The sequence below is a fragment of the Schistocerca gregaria genome, chromosome 1 (genome assembly GCF_023897955.1).
Source record: "Schistocerca gregaria isolate iqSchGreg1 chromosome 1, iqSchGreg1.2, whole genome shotgun sequence".
Taxonomy (NCBI): domain Eukaryota; kingdom Metazoa; phylum Arthropoda; class Insecta; order Orthoptera; family Acrididae; genus Schistocerca; species Schistocerca gregaria.
Genome location: NC_064920.1, coordinates 534153070 through 534175977, shown reverse-complemented (window position 1 = coordinate 534175977; position 22908 = coordinate 534153070). Strand labels below are relative to the sequence as shown.

Sequence of the window (22908 nt, the reverse complement as noted above, 5' to 3'; positions counted from 1 at the left end):
GGTCCCGTTATATCGCTACCTCGGAGATGCTGTGTCTCATCGCTCGTTCTCTGATTAAAACACCACGTTCAGACTCACTTAAATCTTGATAACCTGCCATTGTAGCAGCAGTACCGATCTGACAATTGCGGAGTCACTTGATTTATATAATCGTTGCCGACCGCAGCGCTGTACGCTGCCTTTGCGTATTTCTGTATATCAATATGCATGTCTGTATCAATTTTGTGGCGCTTCAGTGTAATTTAGTGAGGAAGTCTCAGAACCTTTCGGAAAACGCGAAGGTGAAAAATTAAAAATACACGCAGCAGGGCTCGAATTCCCTACCAGCCAAAACTCACTTCTGTGTTACAGACCTGCAGCTTCAGGGAAGGCAACTTTTTATGTTATGTAGTCTACTATAGACTTTAATCGCCAAAACGTTGTTTGATTATAATAAATCCTGACAAGAACGACGCGCTTTTCATGAATCTTCAATGTGTCATTGCCTTAGAATGCCTTACTGTAATAAGATGCGACTTATAGGGCGATAATAACTAAAAACGAAAATTCTGTAACCACCAATGTGACGTTTCCGATCGTTTTGTTACAACAAATTGTATGTACCGCGAACTATTCGCTCTCGAGACATTCAATATGCTGCTGCTAAGAAACAGCATACATTCATGGGGCGTAAGGTATAACGTAATACCTATCATTGATTGAGTTCTAACAATATAAGTACAATATGGCGTCTTGCTTTCTGCGAGTCTCAAGCTTTCTGCTCGTGACGTAGGGACCGTTCTTGCTTAGTATTGGCTCTACTTTATGTGGTACGTTGCCCAAGTATCACCCAACTTATTTTGTGTTTGACGTGACGAAATGGCTCCTCAACGAGAAATAGCAGTAAGTGAGGTCACAAAACTCGTAGAGCCAGCTCGTCCCATATGCTGACGGCTTTAAGCCGACCGCACCCACAACGAGATTAAAATAAGGGAGGATAATCTCATGCCACAAAAGTGAAGCCACCGCCACCATATTGTCGTGTTCATAGCATTTGGTGTCCAGTGTGCTTTCATGCTGCGTTGCAGTATTACTTTATACTGTATCAAAATACATAGGAATGACTGCCATTTGGACGTATGAAAGCTAAGAGGGCAAGGGTCACACATTATTTTAACCGAGAAAATCGCTTCCTGGGCTCAGCGAGATTGTGCCCCAAGCTTTGAGAAATGTCTGTGCTCTGCGGGACGAGTTTAGGTAACGTTGACGTGGCGGTCTACGAGTTTAGTGACGTCACTTCCTGTTGGAGAGCCATTTCGCCAGGTGAATCACAAAATAAGTTCCACGATATTTCGGCAACGTACCACGTACAATAGAAGCAATAGCAAACAACAACGCTCCATACGCCACATACAGTAAGCAAGACGCCATACTGGCTGTTGATATACTTTTCGGGATGTGAGGTCGTGGTCCAAGAACTTTTCTGCTCCTTACGTTTCGTCCAGGACTGCGCTGGACTTCCTCAGAGGCGCTGCTCCGCTGAGTCTTACCGACTGACTGGTCGGGTGTCTGAGAACGACTTATATATTGTGAGAAAGGGGGGCGTGGTTCTGGTTCAGGAGACACGTGATGAGCAGTGATAATCCATAGGAAAGTTAAGGTTGACTATCGATTACCACCTTGTCAAAGATAACTTCTTATCAATTTTGTAGAGCCACTGTCCATATATCGCTAAGTTTCATAGCCTCCTCTTTCCTATTAAAATTATCGTGATGTTTATAAATTTCAATAGCTTCTCTATATAACCGTGGATAGTAATTTAACGTCGTAGATAAAACTTCGGTATCCGAAAACTTCACTTAGTGGTTGCCTGGTTGAAGAGCATGTTCCGCTACAGCTGATTTTTCTATTTTTCCAAGTCGACAAAGACAAAGCGCCTCTGAGGAAGTCCAGCGGAGTCCTGGACGAAACGTAAGGAGCAGAAAAGTTCTTAGACCACGACCTGACATCCCGAAAAGTATATCAACCGCCATGTCACCCGGTCGTGAAAGCTTTCATTCTGCAAGACGCCATACTGCCTTTGTTGCGTTCAGTAGGAGCCCATATTCGGTGGGATTTATGCTATATGTTACACCCAAGGAATATATGCTGTTTCTAAGCACCAGCTCAGTAAATACCTCGAGAATGAATCTTGTTGGTAGTATTTATTATAACAAAATGAAGGTAAAAGTCATATTGGCGATATTTAGTTATTTTTGCATTGAAACTCGCGTGTTTTGTGAATAAGCCGTATTAAGGCAACGACCCGTTGAAGATTCATGAAGCGTGTAATTCTTGTTAGGATTTGTTATAATTAAATGTCAATAACATTTCGTCATTAAAACTTTTGGAAGACTGTAACATAAAATACGAGGTACGAGGCCTTCAGCATAGCGTAGTTGAGACGCCGATCTTGAACCGAGGGTGGATCGGAACGAGCTCGCGTCCAGCTGTATCCACTTTTTCTTCACTCTTTTCGCGTTGTCTAAAAGATTATGGAAGTCTTCTATGAAAGTAATAGAAAAAATTTCTGTAATATTTGAGGTTGTGTGAATAGATGTGCGCTCTTTGTCAGAAAAGATTTTGTGAACTTTTATAAGCCGATGTCCTCCCTGAGCAGACAAGTATCTCTCATTTTTGTCTTATTACACGTTCACAGGTACTGAAGTTTCTATTTATGTACACGAGATACAGAACAACATGACTAGCATATAGTCAATAAAAGAAATGCGTATTTTTCTAGAGTTGACATGTGTATTCTACGCGCGTCCATTATGCTGAACAAACTGTATTGTCTGTGACACAGGCGCTTCAAAATATCGTTTGGGGGGCAAAGGCCTCCCCTCCCCCCCCTCCCCCCCTCCACCCCCACCAATAATTTAAGAAAATTTTTAGTCATGTTACGCTTTGTAAAATCGCAAAATTATGTTGGAATTTTTTTTCCTTGTTTGACGATAGTAACCTTTTAAAATACATTCAGTAATGAGTTAAAACAATTATTTCAGTAGTAAGCAGGTTAACTGAAAACGAGTGGTGTTAATCATGATAGTGTTACGGTGGTGCGGGCACACTTAGAATTTATCCTAGTGCGCGAACTTTCAGATAAATTCTGACGCCGCCGGGCCAGTGCAGCGGCCGCGGTGACACCAAAAGGACTGGAGCAGAAGCGCCTGGAACCCTCCACCTTGCGTTGCGTCGCCTTAACGCTTCGAGACATTATGACACCGCGCCCACTTTAAACCCACCCTGTTGTCGCAGTCATTCAGCGTGGACAGTTTCGTTCAGTGCATGCTGCAGACGTGTTTAGTGTTCCGAAATTCAAATGTTCAAATGTGTGTGAAATCTTACGGGACTTAACTGCTAAGGTCATCAGTCCCTAAGCTTACACAGTACCTAACCTAAATTATCCTAAGGACAAACACACACACACATGCCTGAGGGGGGACTCGAACCTCCGCCGGGACCAGCCGCACAGTCCATGACTGCAGCGCCTCAAACTGCTCAGCTAATCCCGCGCGGCTAGTGTTCCGACTTTTAGTGTCTGATGGGCTATTTTATATGACTATATTTTATTCGTTTACTTTAGTCTCTTAGTGTATTGTGAATTAAGTTTGCAATGAATACATTTGTTGCCAAAAAGGCGCGCTTGGAAGTTGATGGTACTACAAGCCAACCTCCAAGAATTATGGTGTCGTAAATTGCTTCATTGTGTTTAGGTGAGAACCGTTCAAAGCCGAAACCTGTACTATCCGGTAGGGGAATATCATTTCAGAAGTCTTGGTTGATCAAATATACATGGCTAGAATATGAAGCATGTACCGAAAAAGTTTTTTGCAAAACCTGCAACGAGGCAGGTGCTAAAAATCTATTACAATTTTCTTCAAAAAAAGAAGATGTATTTACTTCCGTACGGTTTTATAACTGGAAAAAGGCATTGGAAAAATTCTGTCTTCATGAAAATACATTTACGCATAAAGAAGGTGTTCTGAAACTAAATTCTAACACTAACCGAAGTGTGGCCTCCCAACTGAATGAACAGTTAGATAGCGATATGAAGAAAGGCCTTTTACCTTTTGAGACAATTTTTACTTCTTTTCAATTTCTATGCCGACAAGGACCAGCAATTAAATGGCACGAAGATGTAAACTCAATTTTTTTTCAGTTGTTGGAACTCCGAAAGAACGACGTATCCCAGTATGCCCCCCCCCCCCCCCCAATTATTTTTTATAATTCGGCGCCCCTGGTCTGTGAGCCAAATAAAGCTGACAAATGTCGCTGGAGAGCGCTAAGAGCGAAGAATCACTTTAACCTGATCGTCCCGTGTGCTGACGGTGCTGTTTATCCTGACATGGGAAAATACCCTCTGCATGCACATCAACCTTAGCTACCTAGTCCTGTATGCTGAGAGCTTTAATTTCCTGCCTCTCGCTGCTGCAGCGCTGTGCAACTATCGTTCTTGTTCTTTTTATGTTTATATTTCCTCCTTCACGCCTTCTTTTCTTACTTTTCATTCTCTTTTGTTCTCTGTACCAGTGTCCACTCCACAGACTGCACCTGCTGCACGCATCTCGCCAGTGCAACACTGTTTGAGTGATATTTTTCGTCTTTTTGCAAGCACCGATTTAGTTGTGGATAAAGAGAGTAGTTAAGTCAACACAAAATTTTTTCTCTAATTTCAGTCGATGATCACAAAGAGTTGTTGCCAGACTGTCAATTTCAGTTCGCAAAGTTAAGTGCATTTGAAACACTATAAGACAAATAAAAAACGATGCACCATGAAGGAATTTTTCGAATGGAACGAAAATCGGCTAATGTGATGTATATGTACAAATAAACCTTATGCAAGCAGTTATTCAGCTTGGCATTGGATGATACAGTTGCTGAATATCTTCCTGAGGGGTATTATGCCAAATACTATCTAATTGGCGCGATAGCTCGTCAAAATCCCAGGCCTTTATCCATAATTCTCCAAACGTACTCAATGGGGTATAACATTCCTGTCCGCTACTGCTATACCATAACCTCGAAGCTGGAGACAGTTTGCAGAAACAGAATTATTTTGTTAGAGTAATTATGGTATAAAACAACAGAGCACTGTTACCCTCTGAGAGGAATTTTGTTATGTTGACCGTATTGTACCTAATGAAAGTGGCTTATCGGAAGTGAAATTCAGAATTACGTAAACATGTAAACAGTAACAAATAATATTTTACTTAGCTATACTGTTTAGAGACTAAAGAAAACGGTCGCCAGCCTAATTAGGCAAGAGAATGATTAACAGTCTTGTTCAAGAAAATAGTTATTAGTAACTTTAACGGATAAACTCAACCTACACTTTGTCACACGCGAGTGCAATGAACTATGACACATACATATGTTTACGGTAAGATTGAAACTAACAGCTAAAGCAGCATAAACTATTGGCAAAAATACAACAGATACCGAAACACACTATTACTTTCAGGGCTTGTTCAAACTGAATGGTCTTTATAACATTACTATTAACATTCACTGCAGGATCATAAATTGGACACAGGTTAAGTCTCTCTCAGTTAAATACTTTATTATTTAAAATGAGAGTTAATTGCAATCCACTAACAGGTTGCTTCTCATTATCTTTTGAATAAAGAAATTATGGTTTTCATAAATAGTGGTCTTCCCGTTACTTGTTAACTGGCATTAGCACAATTGACAAACTGTGGATCCTGTTATACTATTAATATGCACTTCCAATACACAAGAGAGACAAACACTTAGCAATCATGAACATATAATTTTCTACTATTGCATTTTTCCACTTTTACTACAGTGAAACACAATGTTGACAAAATTGCAAGAAACTGACTCAGCTTTTAGATTTTATTACAGGTAGCACTATGATCGTTATCTAAGCAAAACTTTATAACCCTCTATTTTAAGAACTTTAATTTATAAAACAAACAGGAAATTGTCTTTATTACCACAGTCTTCTACTTTTAAGTAAATGATTAAATAAATGACTTTGAAACTTCACAAAACTACATTTACTGCGTCCCACAATTTCACTAAATCCACAATAAATCTTAATATTCCCTTCCCATCAAAGATCAAACAAAATTATGTAATTAACTGTCTAACTTTGAGGCATTCATTTTTTCCACAAAATAGGACACTCGGTAATCATAGTTCAAATGGAGAGGAACCTAAGAGGTGTTGTGATAGGCAAAAAAATCAAGGTAGGTACGTAAATTCAGTTATAAGTTACCTTATATTTGAGCATACTAACACATCCAATAAGCTGATCCTTCACTGTACATTATTATAGCATTCCGTTACAGTGATTGCGCAATGTGGTGGCAACTGTATGTTGGTAGGCGGATTTGCAGACAGAATTGATGTACTCTGTCCCTTCGTGGTGGCGATGATGGATACCAATTCCAGAATTGTTCCAGCTATTTATCCATCCATCCGTGGCATTGGAAAGTGGCAGAAAAAACCTCTCTCGGAACAAGCACAATATGCAACTTTTACATGGCAGTTCACAGTTTGGTAGCTCGTCCCCGACCGCCTCTTGTTCCACCTTTTCTACGTAGGCCAACCACAATTTGCGAGCGCTTCACAGTTCCGTTCCCGAGGGGAACCACTACAACTTTTTCATACAAACTAACTAAGAATCCTAAGTGAAGGTCAGCAGTGTACATAACAGTAACCAAATACATTAAATAAAACAGAACATTTGCACATATTGACATTTCTACAAAAAAATTTCACGCAGAAATTACAATTATATATAGTAAGTTTTGTTCCCTCCAAGTGGGACAAAGAATTTAAATGACAGATACACTACTTCGCATAGAATGAAACCATGATATCAAAGTTTTTACAAAGAAAGGAGTATACAATTTTGTGTTGTCCATTCAATCAAACATATTTACAGAAGCTCAATGATGTAACATTAAATAAAACAAAAAGGCAAAATAAATCAGTAGAGTATTAGAGCTATTGTGTTACAGGGGGAGGACCCAGCGACCTAGCTGGCCAACTTAGGGTTTGAGGGTTTGGCAACTATGAAGACAAGCAGCAGAAACTCTCGCCCTGTAGGAGGGGTGTGGAGAATGGCGGGGGGCATTGTCTTGCTGAAATGTAAGCGCAGGGTACCTTGCCACGAAGGGCAGCAAAATAGGGGACGTAAAATATCGTGGAAGTACCGCTGTGCTGTAAGGGCGCCAACCAAAGGGGGATGGCAACCAAAGGGCCCCTGGCTGGTTGTCGCGTCGTACACTGAATGACGGTCAGGCTGATAACCCATCGCTCTCTGTGGTGTCTCCAGACAGGTTTTCGGCCTGCAATCAAATTAAATGGAGTAGAACTGTCTTCAGTGATGAGTCTCGCTGAGACCCAGCGAAGACGTATCTGGAGAGGCCCGAGACACCTGTGGGTTACCAACCTGACTGCCGCCTGCCATGCGACCAGGCAACCAGGAGTGATGGTCCGCGGGACCATTGCTTTTCACAGCAGGACCGTTTCTGTTGTCATTCGCGGCTGTCTTACAGCACAGTGCTACGTCTACGCCCCATTTTGTTGCCCTTCTGGGCAAGCCATCCTGGGCTTACTTTCAGCAAGATACTGCCCCACCGCAAACGGCGATAAATTCTACTGCTTGCAGTCGTGCTTGCCAAACGCTGTATTTGCCAGCAAGATTGCCGGATGTCTTCCCAATCGAATACTTCCATGATACTACTCCAGGCGGGTGTAAAATGAATTTGCGCAACGGAAAATAATAAAAGCTCAAATGAAGATTTGGCCCTGTCTGACTACCCCCTGAAGCAAATCTTAGGATCTCTTAATTGACTTGAAATATAAATTACAATCTAAACATAAATGAATGATGAAGGCAACTAATCCTACTAAATGCTAAACGTTGTTCCTGCTAATATACTTATTGTAGATTTAAAAAAACCTTATTTTACAAAGTTTACATTTCTTAAGTAAAATTACCAATTCATTGCTCAACTCTACCCCTTATTATGACTGCGCGATCTAATATCAATAACACGAAATGACTGATATCATCTACATACCAAACAGTAGAAGACACTAATTTCAAAGATAATCTATGGTGGTGTGGAACCTCAATGGAAATAAACTAACGTGAACACAGCTATTTAGCTTTATAGCCCTAATAAGGCGAAGCAAATTGCAATATCACCGTATGTACTGCGTCTGGTGTGTCGGCATGCTGGCTCTCGTACACGTTTCCGTTGATGGAAGAACTCCAGCCACAAAATTAAAAACTCTTTCAAACTAATATGCTCTAAAACTCTCTTCTCCTGTCTGTGTTCTAGAGACGAGTATTGAGAGCTCCCAGCCACAAGGACAGAGGTCAGATAACGTCTCAACGTAATTGTAGGCAGAGGAGGCGCTCTCAATTACTGAACACTTCGTATCCAACGACGACTTCCAACCCGGAGGTGAAGTCCAGAATCGTATAGGTTCGCAACAGTGCAGTTCCTCACTGTTCTAACTATAAACTCTCCTGAGAGCAAAGACAGCAAGTCTATCCGTACCAACAAAGCTGATATCTAGCGACCGTCACACATGGGCGCTCACAACGGAAGACCTTGTCTCACCAGCGCTGGCTTCCCAGCAAGGCTTTGCTCTCCACCCTCGTATTTCCGAAAACGAATCACATTCCCGAAACCATGGAATTCCTGCCTCTCTACACATTCTTCCGAACGCCAACCAACCATATTTTAGTCTTCAGCGCAGAAAGTTTGCAAAGAAAAATCTATACTAGTACAATGGTACTCTTCTGAGTAAAAATCCTTGGAAATAGCCCAGCCTGTGTGGTTTCCGAGGTGCCGCTTCTTCGTTCCTCTCACCTATGTCCAAGATTTTCAGCGTTTCTAAAGTATAATCCTTGCGGTTCGGCTACAAAACCGGCCGGTCGCGGCTGTATTGTGCTCCAGCGCTTAGGTGCTATGACGTCCATCTTGCTATTTCCTGTGTTTAAGCCGGACCAACACACCTGTGTGGGCCTTTCACCCAGGGCTTCAGTTGCGCCAGCCGTTTCATCTCCACTGGCGTTCCAACCTCTACTAGTATAGGCAATCATTCATTACGCCGTTTTTATAACAAAGAGACTCCGTCCCCTTTCATGCAATAAGCGTTAACAATATCTCCTTTATATATTCATATATACAATCTACAACCTATCACACTATACCTTATTGTATTTGTAGATCGCCTGCCGCTGTGACCGAGCGGTTCTAGACGCTTTAGTCTGGAACCGCGCGATCTCTACGGTCGCAGGTTCGAATCCTGCCTCGGGCATCAATGTGTGTGGTAGCCTTACGTTAGTTAAGTGTAAGTAGTTCTAAGTTTTAGGGGACTGATGACCTCAGATGTTAAGTACCATAGTGTTCAGAGCCATTTTAACCAATTTTTTTGTTTGTAGAACACGGCAAAGTATGTGGATGAGTGCTTGTTAAGTGCCAAATTATAGCCACCTTACACACTTTTGGAGCATTATGGACATGGACCTCCAACAATCTCGGTATTTTGATAGTCTATTGCGTCAGTTGGACAGAGTTAGGCACAATACCCTTCAGGAGGACATCCAAACCTCTGTCAGTCAATGTCAAGACGAACAATTGCTTTTTAAGGGCTGGACGTGGACAAACGCGTTACTCACTTGTTAAATTTATGAAGCTGTTTCTCTTGAATAAATCATTCAATTTTTTTTTTAAACTGGAATTTTTTTGTCTTTGTCTGTGTAAATGTTCTTTATTCATCTTGCTGCTCATGTCACCCTCCTTTTTGATAGTCTGTTCTCTCTTTTGTAATGTATTTCATTCAGTGCCTGATCATATATATATATATACAGTACCGATAATTGATGAGTTTACTTCACAAACGTGCTTCTTGTGTCGCAACTGCGCTATAATTTACTGGGAACAGTTTTGACGTTCGCATTATGATTTACCTGTTGGCATGCTATTACATCTGTTCGACAGTGCCACACCAATTTTGTTTATACCTTTTAAGGATGGTACTTCGTCTTAATCACGCCAGGACAGTATAAGCCTTCGTCTATTTAATTCCGGTTCGTTTTATTACATTTTTAAGTTCATGTTTCCGTGCCTTAAAACTGTGTAACCGCGAGGAGTAGCCGAGCGGCCTGGGGCGCCATGTCACGGTCCGCGCGGCTCCTCCCTCGGAGGATCGAGTCCTCCCTCGGGCATGGGCGTGTGTGTTGGCCTTAGCTTACGTTAGTTTCAGTTAAACTGAGTAGTGCGAAAGCTTAGGGACCGATGACCTCAGCAGTTTGGTCCCATAACACCTTACCACAAATTTCCAAATTTATAAAATTGTGTAGATTCTACAGCAGATCTGATGAGGGTCATTAGGGACCAAAATCGATAGCCTGACGACAATTTTTGTGATTATTAATTTAAAAAACTAATTCTGTTCTTCTTCTTATACCTCCTTCTACAGTTGTTCATATCTTCGTCCTCTGTCTAGTTTACCACCCTTCTCCCCACAGATTACAGCGTATTCCAGACTCTCATTAATGGGACCCTGCCCTGATGACAACCTCTTCCTTCTTCCCCTGCAGTTCTTCATTCCCTTCGCTTCTTCCTCCTTTGTCCAGTTTATCTCCCCAATCTCCACACGCTGTGACTTCCCAGTGACATTCCTCTCCGTTCTCTTCTATCGCTTCATTTCCTTATTTTCATTCTCCTTTATCTTACTTACCTCCTAAACTCCATACGTTGCACTGTCTTTTTGTGATTCGCCATTCTGGCTTTGCCCAGGTTGCGTTCTTCTCTTCCCTCTTTCATTTTCTCATTACTTTCCAATTCCTTTTGCTCGATGAAATATACCTGTATAAATACGTATGCTTCCGTAGCCAGTCTCAATACCACTAACATTAATCTGGATGTAATGCTTTATCATCTGATCAAACACTTGCAATGCTGAAATACCAAGGTAATCAATAATTCGGCAGCTGTAACAGTGCCACAGCGTCAGTCGTAGTATTTCAGTATTTCATATGATGGCGCGGCAGTATACCCAGTAAACTTCCAGTGAGATTGAACTGTATTTTGAAATACACTGTTCTTTGTGAAAAAATAATTATAAACCTTCAACCCTGACTAGTCATATGTTTGAGTGTCTTCTTAATGCCATGTGAATATCTATAAATGAAGTAACCTTTGTTTTTTTGTGACATTCTTCTTTATTGACATAGTATCTACCCAGAATGTCAACAATATGCATAACCCTCTCAACATCTGCAAAGACGTATCACATATTTGTAGACACACAATCTTCAGTTTAACATCTGTAACAAGTTAAAAATATGTGGCACACCAACAGTGAGACCTAGACCCCTACCCGTCGTGGGCAGTACATTAAGAAATGTAACTTCCAACCTTGTCTTATGGATGGACTCAAAGCTTCGCCTTGTCACTCGCTTCTCTGCAGTCCTCAGTAACATTATCGAGGTTGTGGGTAACGCAACCTTTCCGTACCTTTTGTCCAGAGATAGCAACCCCACAGCACCGTGAGATAATCTCTCTAAATTTTAGATGTATAGAAACCAATGGCGACTTGAAACTTACAGTCAAGTGTGTCAAAATGTTGCAGTAGATAGAGTGCTGCCCTCAAGTAATTCAGTTCCATGTTCTTGCTGTGGTCTAACTTCCTGTTTTTGTTTGTAATAAATGTTCGTCGCTAAAGAATAAAAACATTTCACAGCAAGAACATGGTTATTCTTGCATTTACAAGATGGACAGCATTTAGCGAGTCTGTTGTTTTCCTGCTTTCACAGTTCAGGAAGTATTACTACGTAAGTCAGTGAAATGAGCGTGCTTCTAATTATATACTGGGTGTCTGCCGTAAGAGTCGTCAGATGACCTTTCGGGTGTTTTCCAAAATACTGTCAAATCAGTTTTTTGTACGAGGGCTGTACCGAAAGTAGGGAACGTTTGCATCTGACGCCGCTAGGTGCCCACCCATCGCGTATATTTTGGTATGTGCATGCACGGCAGCTCAGTCAGCATCCATCCGTGACAGCGGGAACGTCTCTGCGCGTCTGGTTTATTCGATAATCCAATTTGAAATGTGCGTTGCTATCGAAAATCCCGCCAATTGTAAGGTGCGGTCTGTGATACAATTTTTGTTGGCAGCAAACCTAAAACCTATCGAAACTGTGCGAAGTGTACAGAAACAACGTAATGAGTAAATTCTCCGTCCGGAAATGGTGCATTCGGTTTAAAAATGGCCGAGCCAACGTTCATGATGAAGAGAGGAGTGGACGCCCGAGCATTGTGACCGACGGTATTCACGCTAAAGTTGATGAAACGATTCGTGAAAACCGTCGCCTCACAATAACGGAGCTTTCGCTTTCTTTTCCACAAGTTTTACGGACTTTTTTGATTGAAATTGTCACTCAAAAGCTAGGCTACCACAAATTTTGTGCACGATGGTTGCCCAAAATGCTTAGAGAGCCCCATAAAGAACAGCGAATGGGGACAACGTTGACATTTCTGGAGGCCTACCACAAACATGGTGATTCTTTACTGGATCGAATCGTAACTGGTGTGGGGCCACACAAGATCCCTCCAAAAACCAAGAAAATGTTTGCAAACCTTGACAGCAAGGAAGTTGATGGCGACAGTGTTTCGAAATAGGCAAAGTGTGCTGATTGATTTTCTCGAACGTGGAGCAACCATAAATTCTGCTCGGTACTGTCAAACTTTGCACAGCCTTAGAAGAGCAATTCAAAACAAACGCAGAGGAAAGCTGACGCCCAAAATTTTGTTTTTGCACCACAATGCCCGACCTCACAGGGCAAACCGAACTAAAGAACTCCTTAATTCAATCAAATTGAAAATTTTCCGTCATCCGCACTACAGCCCCGATCTTGCACCAAGCGACTTCTATTGTTTCCCAAGATGAAGAAATGGCTTGCAACGCAGCGCTTTAATGACGACGTGGAACTCCAGGCAGGCGTGACTCACTGGCTGAAGTCTCAGGCGGCAGAATTTTACGACGAAGGTCTTTCAAAGCTTATCCACCGCTACGATAAGTGCCACAATGAGTTTGGTGACTATGTGGAAAAGTGGTATGTCAGTCGCTCTTTCAGATGTATATAATAAAATGTATTTCTTGTACTTAGTTTTTTTTTAATGCCAAAATGTTCCCTACTTTCTGAATAGCCCTCGTAATATTTAAGTTAAATCAATTCTAATACAGATTGCTCACGGACTGTCTCGTGTGACACTCGTAGCCAACAGAATATATCGTTCTTGTTGACACTGAAAACAAATTATTAGAGATACGACAGGCCAAACATTTATAAGAATATGCCACTTCACATTCTTAAAATGTAACGGTTTCTTCCTGCATAAAGCCTGTATAACCTGAATCTTTGCTCATTTATTATGTAATATTTATATGCTATATTTTTCTTATCTGTAGCTCCAACAGTCCACTGTCAACTGTGCAAGGCTTAAGAAGTCGAAAACCGGTTCTCAAGTAAGGAAAAATTGTTACAAAACACCATTAACAGCCATCATTTGGTTTTGAAATTCTAACATCACCCTATTTGTGGGAATTCAAGTCGACCTATTACGTAAATAATTATTCTTTTGAATATGCAAATAGTCATAGCGATCGATCTCCAGTGATAATACTCACACAGTAGTTCTTCACGCTCTGACACCACTTGATAAAAATGCATCAACCTAATATCATTTAGACTAACCCAATACCATTCTCTCCACCTACCACAAAAAACTGCAAATTAGACAATTATTTGTGTTTGTTGAAAAATGAAAATAACATTTCCGTCTCACCGAGAAATTATCTCTCATACAGAATAATAAAATTTAAAAAATGTTCCTAATTTATGCCCTTGCACAGCCAGAGAAATATTTAACATCTGAAAACGTGCGTCGCCTCATACAGTGGACAGATATCCGTACAAGTAGGGAAGAATTAAACTTCTAATAACTCTCATATTGCCTAGAATTGGGGAAAAATTGTACAGATAGGCATTATGTTGGGAATACGTTGTTATAGGAGGGGAAGTCATACAGTTTTAACAGTTAGACGAAAGAATAAAATGACAAAATTATCTTCTTTGATTGTTTGTCACTGTTATGTCTTGGGTCCCGCATACTCGGTTCGATAGACAAACAATCAAACAACCGATATCAATGAGTTTTATTACATATGGACAATTACAATACTTAACTTTGATAGATGTGTCGCAGCAAAGGGCAACATACAAAATAATCAGACTTCTTCAGAATAGACAACCACAAGTCTATGCTACACAGAGATTCCTAACGAAGTGGCTATCGTTAACGCTGCTATCGGAGTAGTCTCTCACGAGTCGGGGTGCGAGGGTTATGTCGTCTTCACGTAGGGGCGCTGCTCCCGCATTGTCGTCCTGCATGGAGATCGATCAGCGTGCGACTGGCTGATCTCTTCTCATAGCCTCGGCTTCCCTGTCGTTCCCGACTGGCATGCCGTAGCTGACTCTACGCCGTAAAAGTTTGCAGCTATACGTCTGCAGTCGTGCTAGCACCTCCCTAGTGGGCCCAAAACAAAATGGGGCACCCGATTTATAAATTAAAGAACTGTGCAGGATTGTCGTTTTCCAGCAGCCGCGAAAATATTGCAGCCGAGCCGGGCCAGTCCAGATGGCGAGAGGAGTTACTTGAAATGGCTGACACTGCTGAGATGCCAGCAGCTCGACTATGCACCACTGGGAGTTACAGTAACCATTCCACCGACCACGAAATTTTGAAATTCTGCAAATCGAAGATTATACAAATCAATGTCGAAACCCGACAGTCACCAAACAAGTCTCTCAAAATTTTAGGACCAAATGCTCTTGGTTTCCTGCGGCCGATTACAGAATTAGTAAGAGGATGGATAGTATGGAAACATTGGAGTTGGGATAGATGTAACTATTATTAACTCCAGGCCATTGTTATGAGGTGTAAAGAGTACAAGACCAGGCGAGGGAAAGAGAGAGCCCTAATGTGGCTCAGGATATGGACTGGAACAGGCCTGGAAGGATTGCTGAGTTTTTGGTTGGCAGGTATCGCGCCATCCTGGGCCCCTTCGACTGGAGCGTGTGGCTGGCGCTCACAGTGATCTACCTGCTGGCCATCTTCCCACTGGCCTTCTCCAACACACACTCGCTGCGGCACCTGCTGGAGGACCCCTGGGAGCTGGAGAACATGTTCTGGTACGTGTTCGGCACCTTCACCAACGCCTTCACCTTCACCGGCCGCCGCTGCTGGAGCAACTCAACCAAAACCGCCACCAGGATGCTCATTGGTGAGTCGTTCTCCAAAGGCCCCTCCAATCTATATAAGGAGTACAGTCAGTTCTGTAGTAATTATGTGTAAAACAGAGGAAGGAGAAGATAAGCTACAACTTATTCAGAAACCAAACTGTAATTCTAAAAGAGTAGGGACATAAAAAGGAGACAGAAACTGGGAAAAGAGTGAGATGAACAGAGATCCAAGTCATAGTCAAGATCTAGAAAATATTGAAACATCAGCGTGTGGAGGCTCCAATAATGATATATGAAGTGCCGGTCCATTTCCTGTTGAGAGCTAACAGCCATCCAAATGTGACGTGTTTGTCGTGATTGCTCAAATCACAGCAGTTGAAAGTGGATCACGTGACACAAAAATACAAGTTTACCATCAAATGTCCTCGGGATTCGGAAGACAACTGCCTGAAAATTATAAGACATGCATAAAACAGACACATATCACACATGAACTAATTCGGGATGGTTGATATGTCTTCCTGTTCTGATACTCCCGCCAGCTAAGAGTGCGCTCTGCAACTACACCACTGCGCATATAACGATCGAAACTTGAAGAGGTGATCTATCGACAGATATTTTTCTGCTCTCTGTGTAGTAGTTGTCATGCAGCCGTCTTTTAATACCACAAAGTATATATGACTCATCCTATGTTATAGCTGCAACTCTCTGAGTCGTCACCATATCGCTGGAGTGGTGGGATATTAGACGAATCGTGAAAACACGTCGTCTCAACTGATGATACACACAGAGAAACACACACACACACACACACACACACACACACACACACACACACACACAGACACACACACACACACACACACACACACATACACACTGAGAGAGAGAGAGAGAGAGAGAGAGAGAAACACATACACACACATATTTTTATTTATTGTCTTGGACGCTGCTCCAATATTATCACAGGATTAAATTGAAAAACAAAGTGCCTGAAGAGCCTTGTCTGTCTTCATGAGTTAGGAAAACCACTCCAGAGACATGAGGACTCTTTTGAGTACCCTAAGCCACCTGATCTCAGATATGTCGCACACATCTGGAGGGTGACGTATGTGATCTGGACATAACTGTACCAATCTCTGTGAATAGTGGGCAGCGGAGCAGCAGTCATCAATCAGAAAGGCGTCTAACAGTACTTTCTTTGAAGACGTCGCTATTATCATGACGATGGGGAGGATTGTTACCTGTTACTCGAAAAATATCAAACAGCGACCTTCAAATGTCCGAAGGCTTGAAAAATGGCTCTGAGCACTATGGGACTTAACATCTGTGGTCATCAGTCCCCTAGAACCTAGAACTACTTAAACCTAACTAACCTAAGGACAGCACACAACACCCACTCATCAAGAGGCAGAGAAAACCCCTGACCCCGCCGGGAATCGAACCTGGGAACCCGGACGCGGGCAGCGAGAAGGTTTGACTCCTGTTCTATATATTCAGTCTTCAATTCGAAACATGTCCCAACTATAGATGAGATTGGTACGTGTTCGTAGACCTCTATTGTAGATCTCAGCATGTTGGCTGTTCAGGAAACTTAGCGACTCGAGAATCACCTAGGCTTCGTTCTGGAAATGAAGAAAGAGGAAGAAGTGATTGGGTGCCATGTCAGGAGAATACTGAGGATGATACAGTATTCAACAGAAGTAGCTTGTGTGACTGTGTGTCTAGAATGAGCTAGGACTTTATCGTGGAGCAAAAAGACTTTGTTTGCCTTCAGCATGAGTACAGTATTTAGCCATCAAGAATTCTACGTAGAGTAAAATGAAGTTTTTAAACTTAGAATGAACATGTTACTTTAGAGTAATTAACCAATATTTCTTCACTGTTAGTGAAAAGGGAACGTGTTCTTAATTTCTAAACATAGAACTAGTATTAAGATATACTGATAATTTTTACTTTTTGGACAGACTGACTACAGGTGAATGAAACACAATTTTCGTGCCATACATGTTTCATCTATATACTATGCAAGGCGTCGTCAGTGGCCTGGAACATGTACGTATTTTTACTGTTTAGTTAACATTTTGGGGCAATGTACCTATAGGTTATAAACAGTTCTGGTGGTTCGTTTTTGCTATGATGCAGTAATATTTTTAATTCCACTTACAGGTTGCGTGGACGATTTTCTACATATTACGTTTCTTTTCCATTTATGGTGCCGTTCCTCTTCTTATAATTACCACTTGGTTTTTTTTTCACATTTCACAGCAATAGGAACCAGACACTTGGTTTGGTGCAATGTTTTGGTTTGTGTTGCCGACTGTCGGATGTTACTGCCAAAGATCGAATGTTATTGCCAACTTTCGAGTGTAATTTTTGAAGTATCTGTGATCTGTTTGTGTATGCATGTGTGTGTGTGTGTGTGTGTGTGTGTGTGTGTGTGTGTGTGTGTGTGTGTGTGCGTGTGTGTGTTTGTGGTGGCTCTGAGCACTACGGGACTTAACAGCTACGGTCGTCAGTCCCCTAGAACTTAGAAATATTTAAACCTAACTGACCTAACGACATCACACAACACCCAGTTATGTGTGTGTGTGTGTGTGTGTGTGTGTCCACAAGGCGAAGGGAGTGGGGGATCTTTTTTTTTTACTGCTTGTATGAAGATACGATTTTTATCTTATCATTTCTTTTATTAAGCGTAATACGGAGCCTGCCTTCCCCATGAACCATGGACCATGGACCTTGCCGCTGGTGGGGACGCTTTCGTGCCTCAACGATACAGATGGCCGTATCGTAGGTGCAACCACAACGGAGGGGTATCTGTTGAGAGACCAGACAAACGTGTGGTTCCTGAAGAGGGGCAGCAGCCTTTTCAGTAGTTGCAGGGGCAACAGTCTGGATGATTGACTGATCTGTCCTTGTAACAATAACCAAAACGGCCTTGCTGTGTCGATACTGCGAACGGCTGAAAGCAAGGGGAAACTACAGCCGTAATTTTTCCCGAGGGCATGCAGCTTCACTGTATGATTAAATGATGATGGCGTCCTCTTGGGTAAAATATTCCGGAGGTAAAACAGTCCCCCATTCGGATCTCCGGGCGGGGACTACTCAAGAGGACGTCGTTATCAGGAAAAAGAAAACTGGCTCTTGAATAAAAAATAGGAATGCGGGTAAGCTACTACAAACAGCATAGTGAACGCATTATTGTGGCCAAGATAGACACGAAGTCCAGGCCTACTACATTAGTACAAGTTTATATGCCAACTAGCTCTGCAGATGATGAAGAAATTGATGAAATGTATGATGAGATAAAAGAAATTATTCAGATAGTGAAGGGAGACGAAAATTTAATAGTCATAGGTGACTGGAATTCGAGTGTAGGAAAAGGGAGAGAATGAAACATAGTAGGTGAATATTGATGGGGGGTAAGAAATGAAAGAGGAAGCCGTCTGTTAGATTTTGCACGGAGCATAATTTAATCATAGCTAACACTTGGTTCAAGAATCATAAAAGACGGTTGTATACATGGAAGAATGCCGGAGATACTAAAAGGTATCAGATAGATTATATAATGGTAAGACAGAGATTTAGGAACCAGGTTTTAAATTATAAGACATTTCGAGGGGCAGATGTGGACTCTGACCACAATCTCTGTTTTCCTCTACAGTTTTTGCCCTCTACATTTCCCTCTAGTACCATGGAAGTCATTCCCTCATGTATTAGCAGATGTCCTATCATCCTGTCCCTTCTCCTTATCAGTGTTTTCCACATATTCCTTTCCTCTCCGATTCTGCGTAGAACCTCCTCATTCCTTACCTTATCAGTCCATCTAATTTTCAACATTCGTCTATAGCACCAAATCTCAAATGCTTCGATTCTCTTCTGTTCCGGTTTTCCCACAGTCCATGTTTCACTACCATACAATGCTGTACTCCAGACGTACATCCTCAGAAATTTCTTCCTCAAATTAAGGCCGGTATTTGATATTAGTAGACTTCTCTTGGCCAGAAATACCTTTTTTGCCATAGCGAGTATACTTTTGATGTCTTCCTTGCACCGTCCGTCATTGGTTATTTTACTGCCTAGGTAGCAGAATTCCTTAACTTCATTGACTTCATGACCATCAATCCTGATGTTAAGTTTCTCGCTGTTCTCATTTCTACTACTTCTCATTACCTTCGTCTTTCTCCGATTTATTCTCAAACCATACTGTGTACTCATTAGACTGTTTATTCCGTTCAGCAGATCATTTAATTCTTCTTCACTTTCACTCAGGATAGCAATGTCATCAGTGAATCGTATCATTGATATCCTATCACCTTGTATTTTAATTCCACTCCTGAACCTTTCTTTTATTTCCATCATTGCTTCCTCGATTTACAGATTGAAGAGTAGGGGCGAAAGTCTACAGCCTTGTCTTACACCCTTCTTAATACGGGCACTTCGTTCTTGATCGTCCACTCTTATTATTCCCTCTTGGTTGTTGTACATATTGTATATGACCCGTCTCTCCCTATAGCTTACCCCTACTTTTTTCAGAATCTCTAACAGCTTGCACCATTTTATATTGTCGAACGCTTTTTCCAGGTTGACAAATCCTATAAACGTGTCTTGATTTTTCTTTAGCCTTGCTTCCATTATTAGCCGTAGCGTCAGAATTGCCTCTCTCGTGCCTTTACTTTTCCTAAAGCCAAACTGATCGTCACCTAGCGCATTCTCAATTTTCTTTTCCATTCTTCTGTATATTATTCTCGTAAGCAGCTTCGATGCGTGAGCTGTTAAGCTGATTGTGCGATAATTCTCGCGCTTGTCAGCTCTTGCCGTCTTCGGAATTGTGTGGATGATGCTTTTCCGAAAGTCAGATGGTATGTCGCCAGACTCATATATTCTACACACCAACGTGAATAGTCGTTTTGTTGCCACTTCCCCTAATGATATTAAAAATTCTGATGGAATGTTATCTATCCCTTCTACCTTATTTGACCGGAAGTCCTCCAAAGCTCTTTTAAATTCCGATTCTAATACTGGATCCCCTATCTCTTCTAAATCGACTCCTGTTTCTTCTTCTATCACATCAGACAAATCTTCACCTTCATAGAGGCTTTCAATGTATTCTTTCCACCTATCTGCTCTCTCCTCTGCATTTAACAGTGGAATTCCCGTTGCACTCTTAATGTTACCACCGTTGCTTTTAATGTCACCAAAGGTTGTTTTGACTTTCTTGTATGCTGAGTCTGTCCTTCCGACAATCATATCTTTTTCGATGTCTTCACATTTTTCCTGCAGCCATTTCGTCTTAGCTTCCCTGCACTTCCTATTTATTTCATTCCTCAGCGACTTGTATTTCTGTATTCCTGTTTTTCCCGGAACATGTTTGTACTTCCTCCTTTCATCAATCAACTGAAGTATTTCTTCTGTTACCCATGGTTTCTTCGCAGCTACCATCTTTGTACCTATGTTTTCCTTCCCAACTTCTGTGATGGCCCTTTTTAGAGACGTCCATTCCTCTTCAACTGTACTGCCTACTGTGATATTCCTTATTGCTGTATCTATAGAGTTAGAGAACTTCAAACGTATCTCGTCATTCCTTAGAACTTCCGTATCCCACTTCTTTGCGTATTGATTCTTCCTGACTAATGTCTTGAACTTCAGCCTACTCTTCATCACTACTATATTGTGATCTGAGTCTATATCTGCTCCTGGGTACGCCTTACAATCCAGTATCTGATTTCGGAATCTCTGTCTGACCATGATGTAATCTAATTGAAATCTTCCCGTATTTCCCGGCCTTTTCCAAGTATATCTCCTCCTCTTGTGATTCTTGAACAGGGTATTCGCTATTACTAGCTGAAATTTGTTACAGAACTCAATTAGTCTTTCTATTCTTTCATTCCTTGTCCCAAGCCCATATTCTCCTGTAACCTTTTCTTCTACTGCTTCCCCTACAAGTGCATTCCAGTCGCCCATGACTATTAGATTTACGTCCCCCTTTACATACTGCATTCCCTTTCAATATCCTCATACACTTTCTCTATCTGTTCAACCTCAACTTGCGACGTCGGCATGTATACCTGAACTATCGTTGTCGGTGTTGGTCTGCTGTCGATTCTGATTAGAACAACCCGGTCACTGAACTGTTCACAGAAACAACCCTCTGCCCTACATTCCTATTCATAACGAATCCTACACCTGTATATAGAGGGTCTATACAAGGGCGATGTACTTGAGGACAATATTATAGAAATGGAAGAGAATGTAGATGAAGATGAAATGGGAGATACGATACTGCGTGAAGAGTTTGACAGAGCACTGAAAGACCTGAGCCGAAACAAGGCCCCAGGAGTAGACAACATTTCATTAGAACTACTGACGGCCTTGGGAGAGCCAGTCCTGACAAAACTCTACCATCTGGTGAGCAAGATGTATGAGACAGGCGAAGTACCCTCAGAGTTCAAGAAGAATATAATAATTCCAATCCCAAAGAAAGCAGGTGTTGAAAGATGTGAAAATTACCGAACTATCAGTTTAATAAGTCACAGCTGCAAAATACTAATGCGAATTCTTTACAGGCGAATGGAAAAACTGGTAGAAGCCGACCTCGGGGAAGATCAGTTTGGATTCCGTAGAAATATTGGAACACGTGAGGCAATACTGATCTTACTACTTATCTTAGAAGAAAGATTAAGGAAAGGCAAACCTACGTTTCTAGCAATGTCAAGGAAAGCGTTTCTGAAGAAGAGAAATTTGTTAACATCGAGCATAGATTTAAGTGTCAGGAAGTCGTTTCTGAAAGTATTTGTATGGAGTGTAGCCATGTATGGAAGTGAAAGATGGACGATAAATAATTTGGACAAGAAGAGAATAGAAGATTTGGAAATGTGGTGCTACAGAAGAATGCTGAAGATTAGATGGGTAGATCACATAACTAATGAGGAGGTATTGAATAGAATTGGGGAGAAGAGGAGTTTGTGGCACAACTTGACGAGAAGAGGGGACCGGTTGGCAGGACATGTTTTGAGGCATCAAGAGATCACAAATTTAGCATTGGAGGGCAGTGTGGAGGGTAAAAATCGTAGAGGGAGACCAAGAGATGAATACACTATGCAGATTCAGAAGTATGTAGGTTGCAGTAGGTACTGGGAGATGAAGAAACTTGCACAGGATGGGGTAGCATGGAGAACTGCATCAAACCAGTCTCAGGACTGACGACCACAACAACAACAACAACAACAACAACAACAACAACAACGGAGCCTGTACTGATATGTTTTTTTCTCATTTGTCACATGTTTGTTTTCAGTGATGGGTTTCTGAATGTGGAAGTTTTCTTGCATTTGTATATTATATTTGTTATGGTTGCTTATGACACGCAGTAATTTTAAAACACATATTCAAGAGCGGAGTTAAAATTCAAATTGAAAGAATATCAATGATAAGCTTCAAAAAATCCATGACGGACAGAGCAAGGAGGACATAAAAAGTATACTAACACTGGCAAAGAGGGCATTCCTGGCCAAGAGAAGTCTACTAGTGTCAAACATAAGCCTAAATTTGAGGAAGAGATTCCTTAGAATGTACCTTTGGAGCACAGC

The 22908-nt window shown here is 41.6% G+C and overlaps 1 protein-coding gene across 1 annotated transcript in view; it reads left to right on the top strand.

Annotated features, from left to right (window-relative positions):
* Window positions 1-22908, top strand: part of LOC126358740 (ionotropic receptor 21a) — a 227825-nt gene that overhangs the window by 106123 nt on the left and 98794 nt on the right. The window contains exon 6 of the mRNA XM_050007578.1: window positions 15119-15360. Within this exon, the coding sequence (XP_049863535.1) occupies window positions 15119-15360 (242 nt within the window). The remainder of the gene's footprint in view (window positions 1-15118; window positions 15361-22908) is intronic.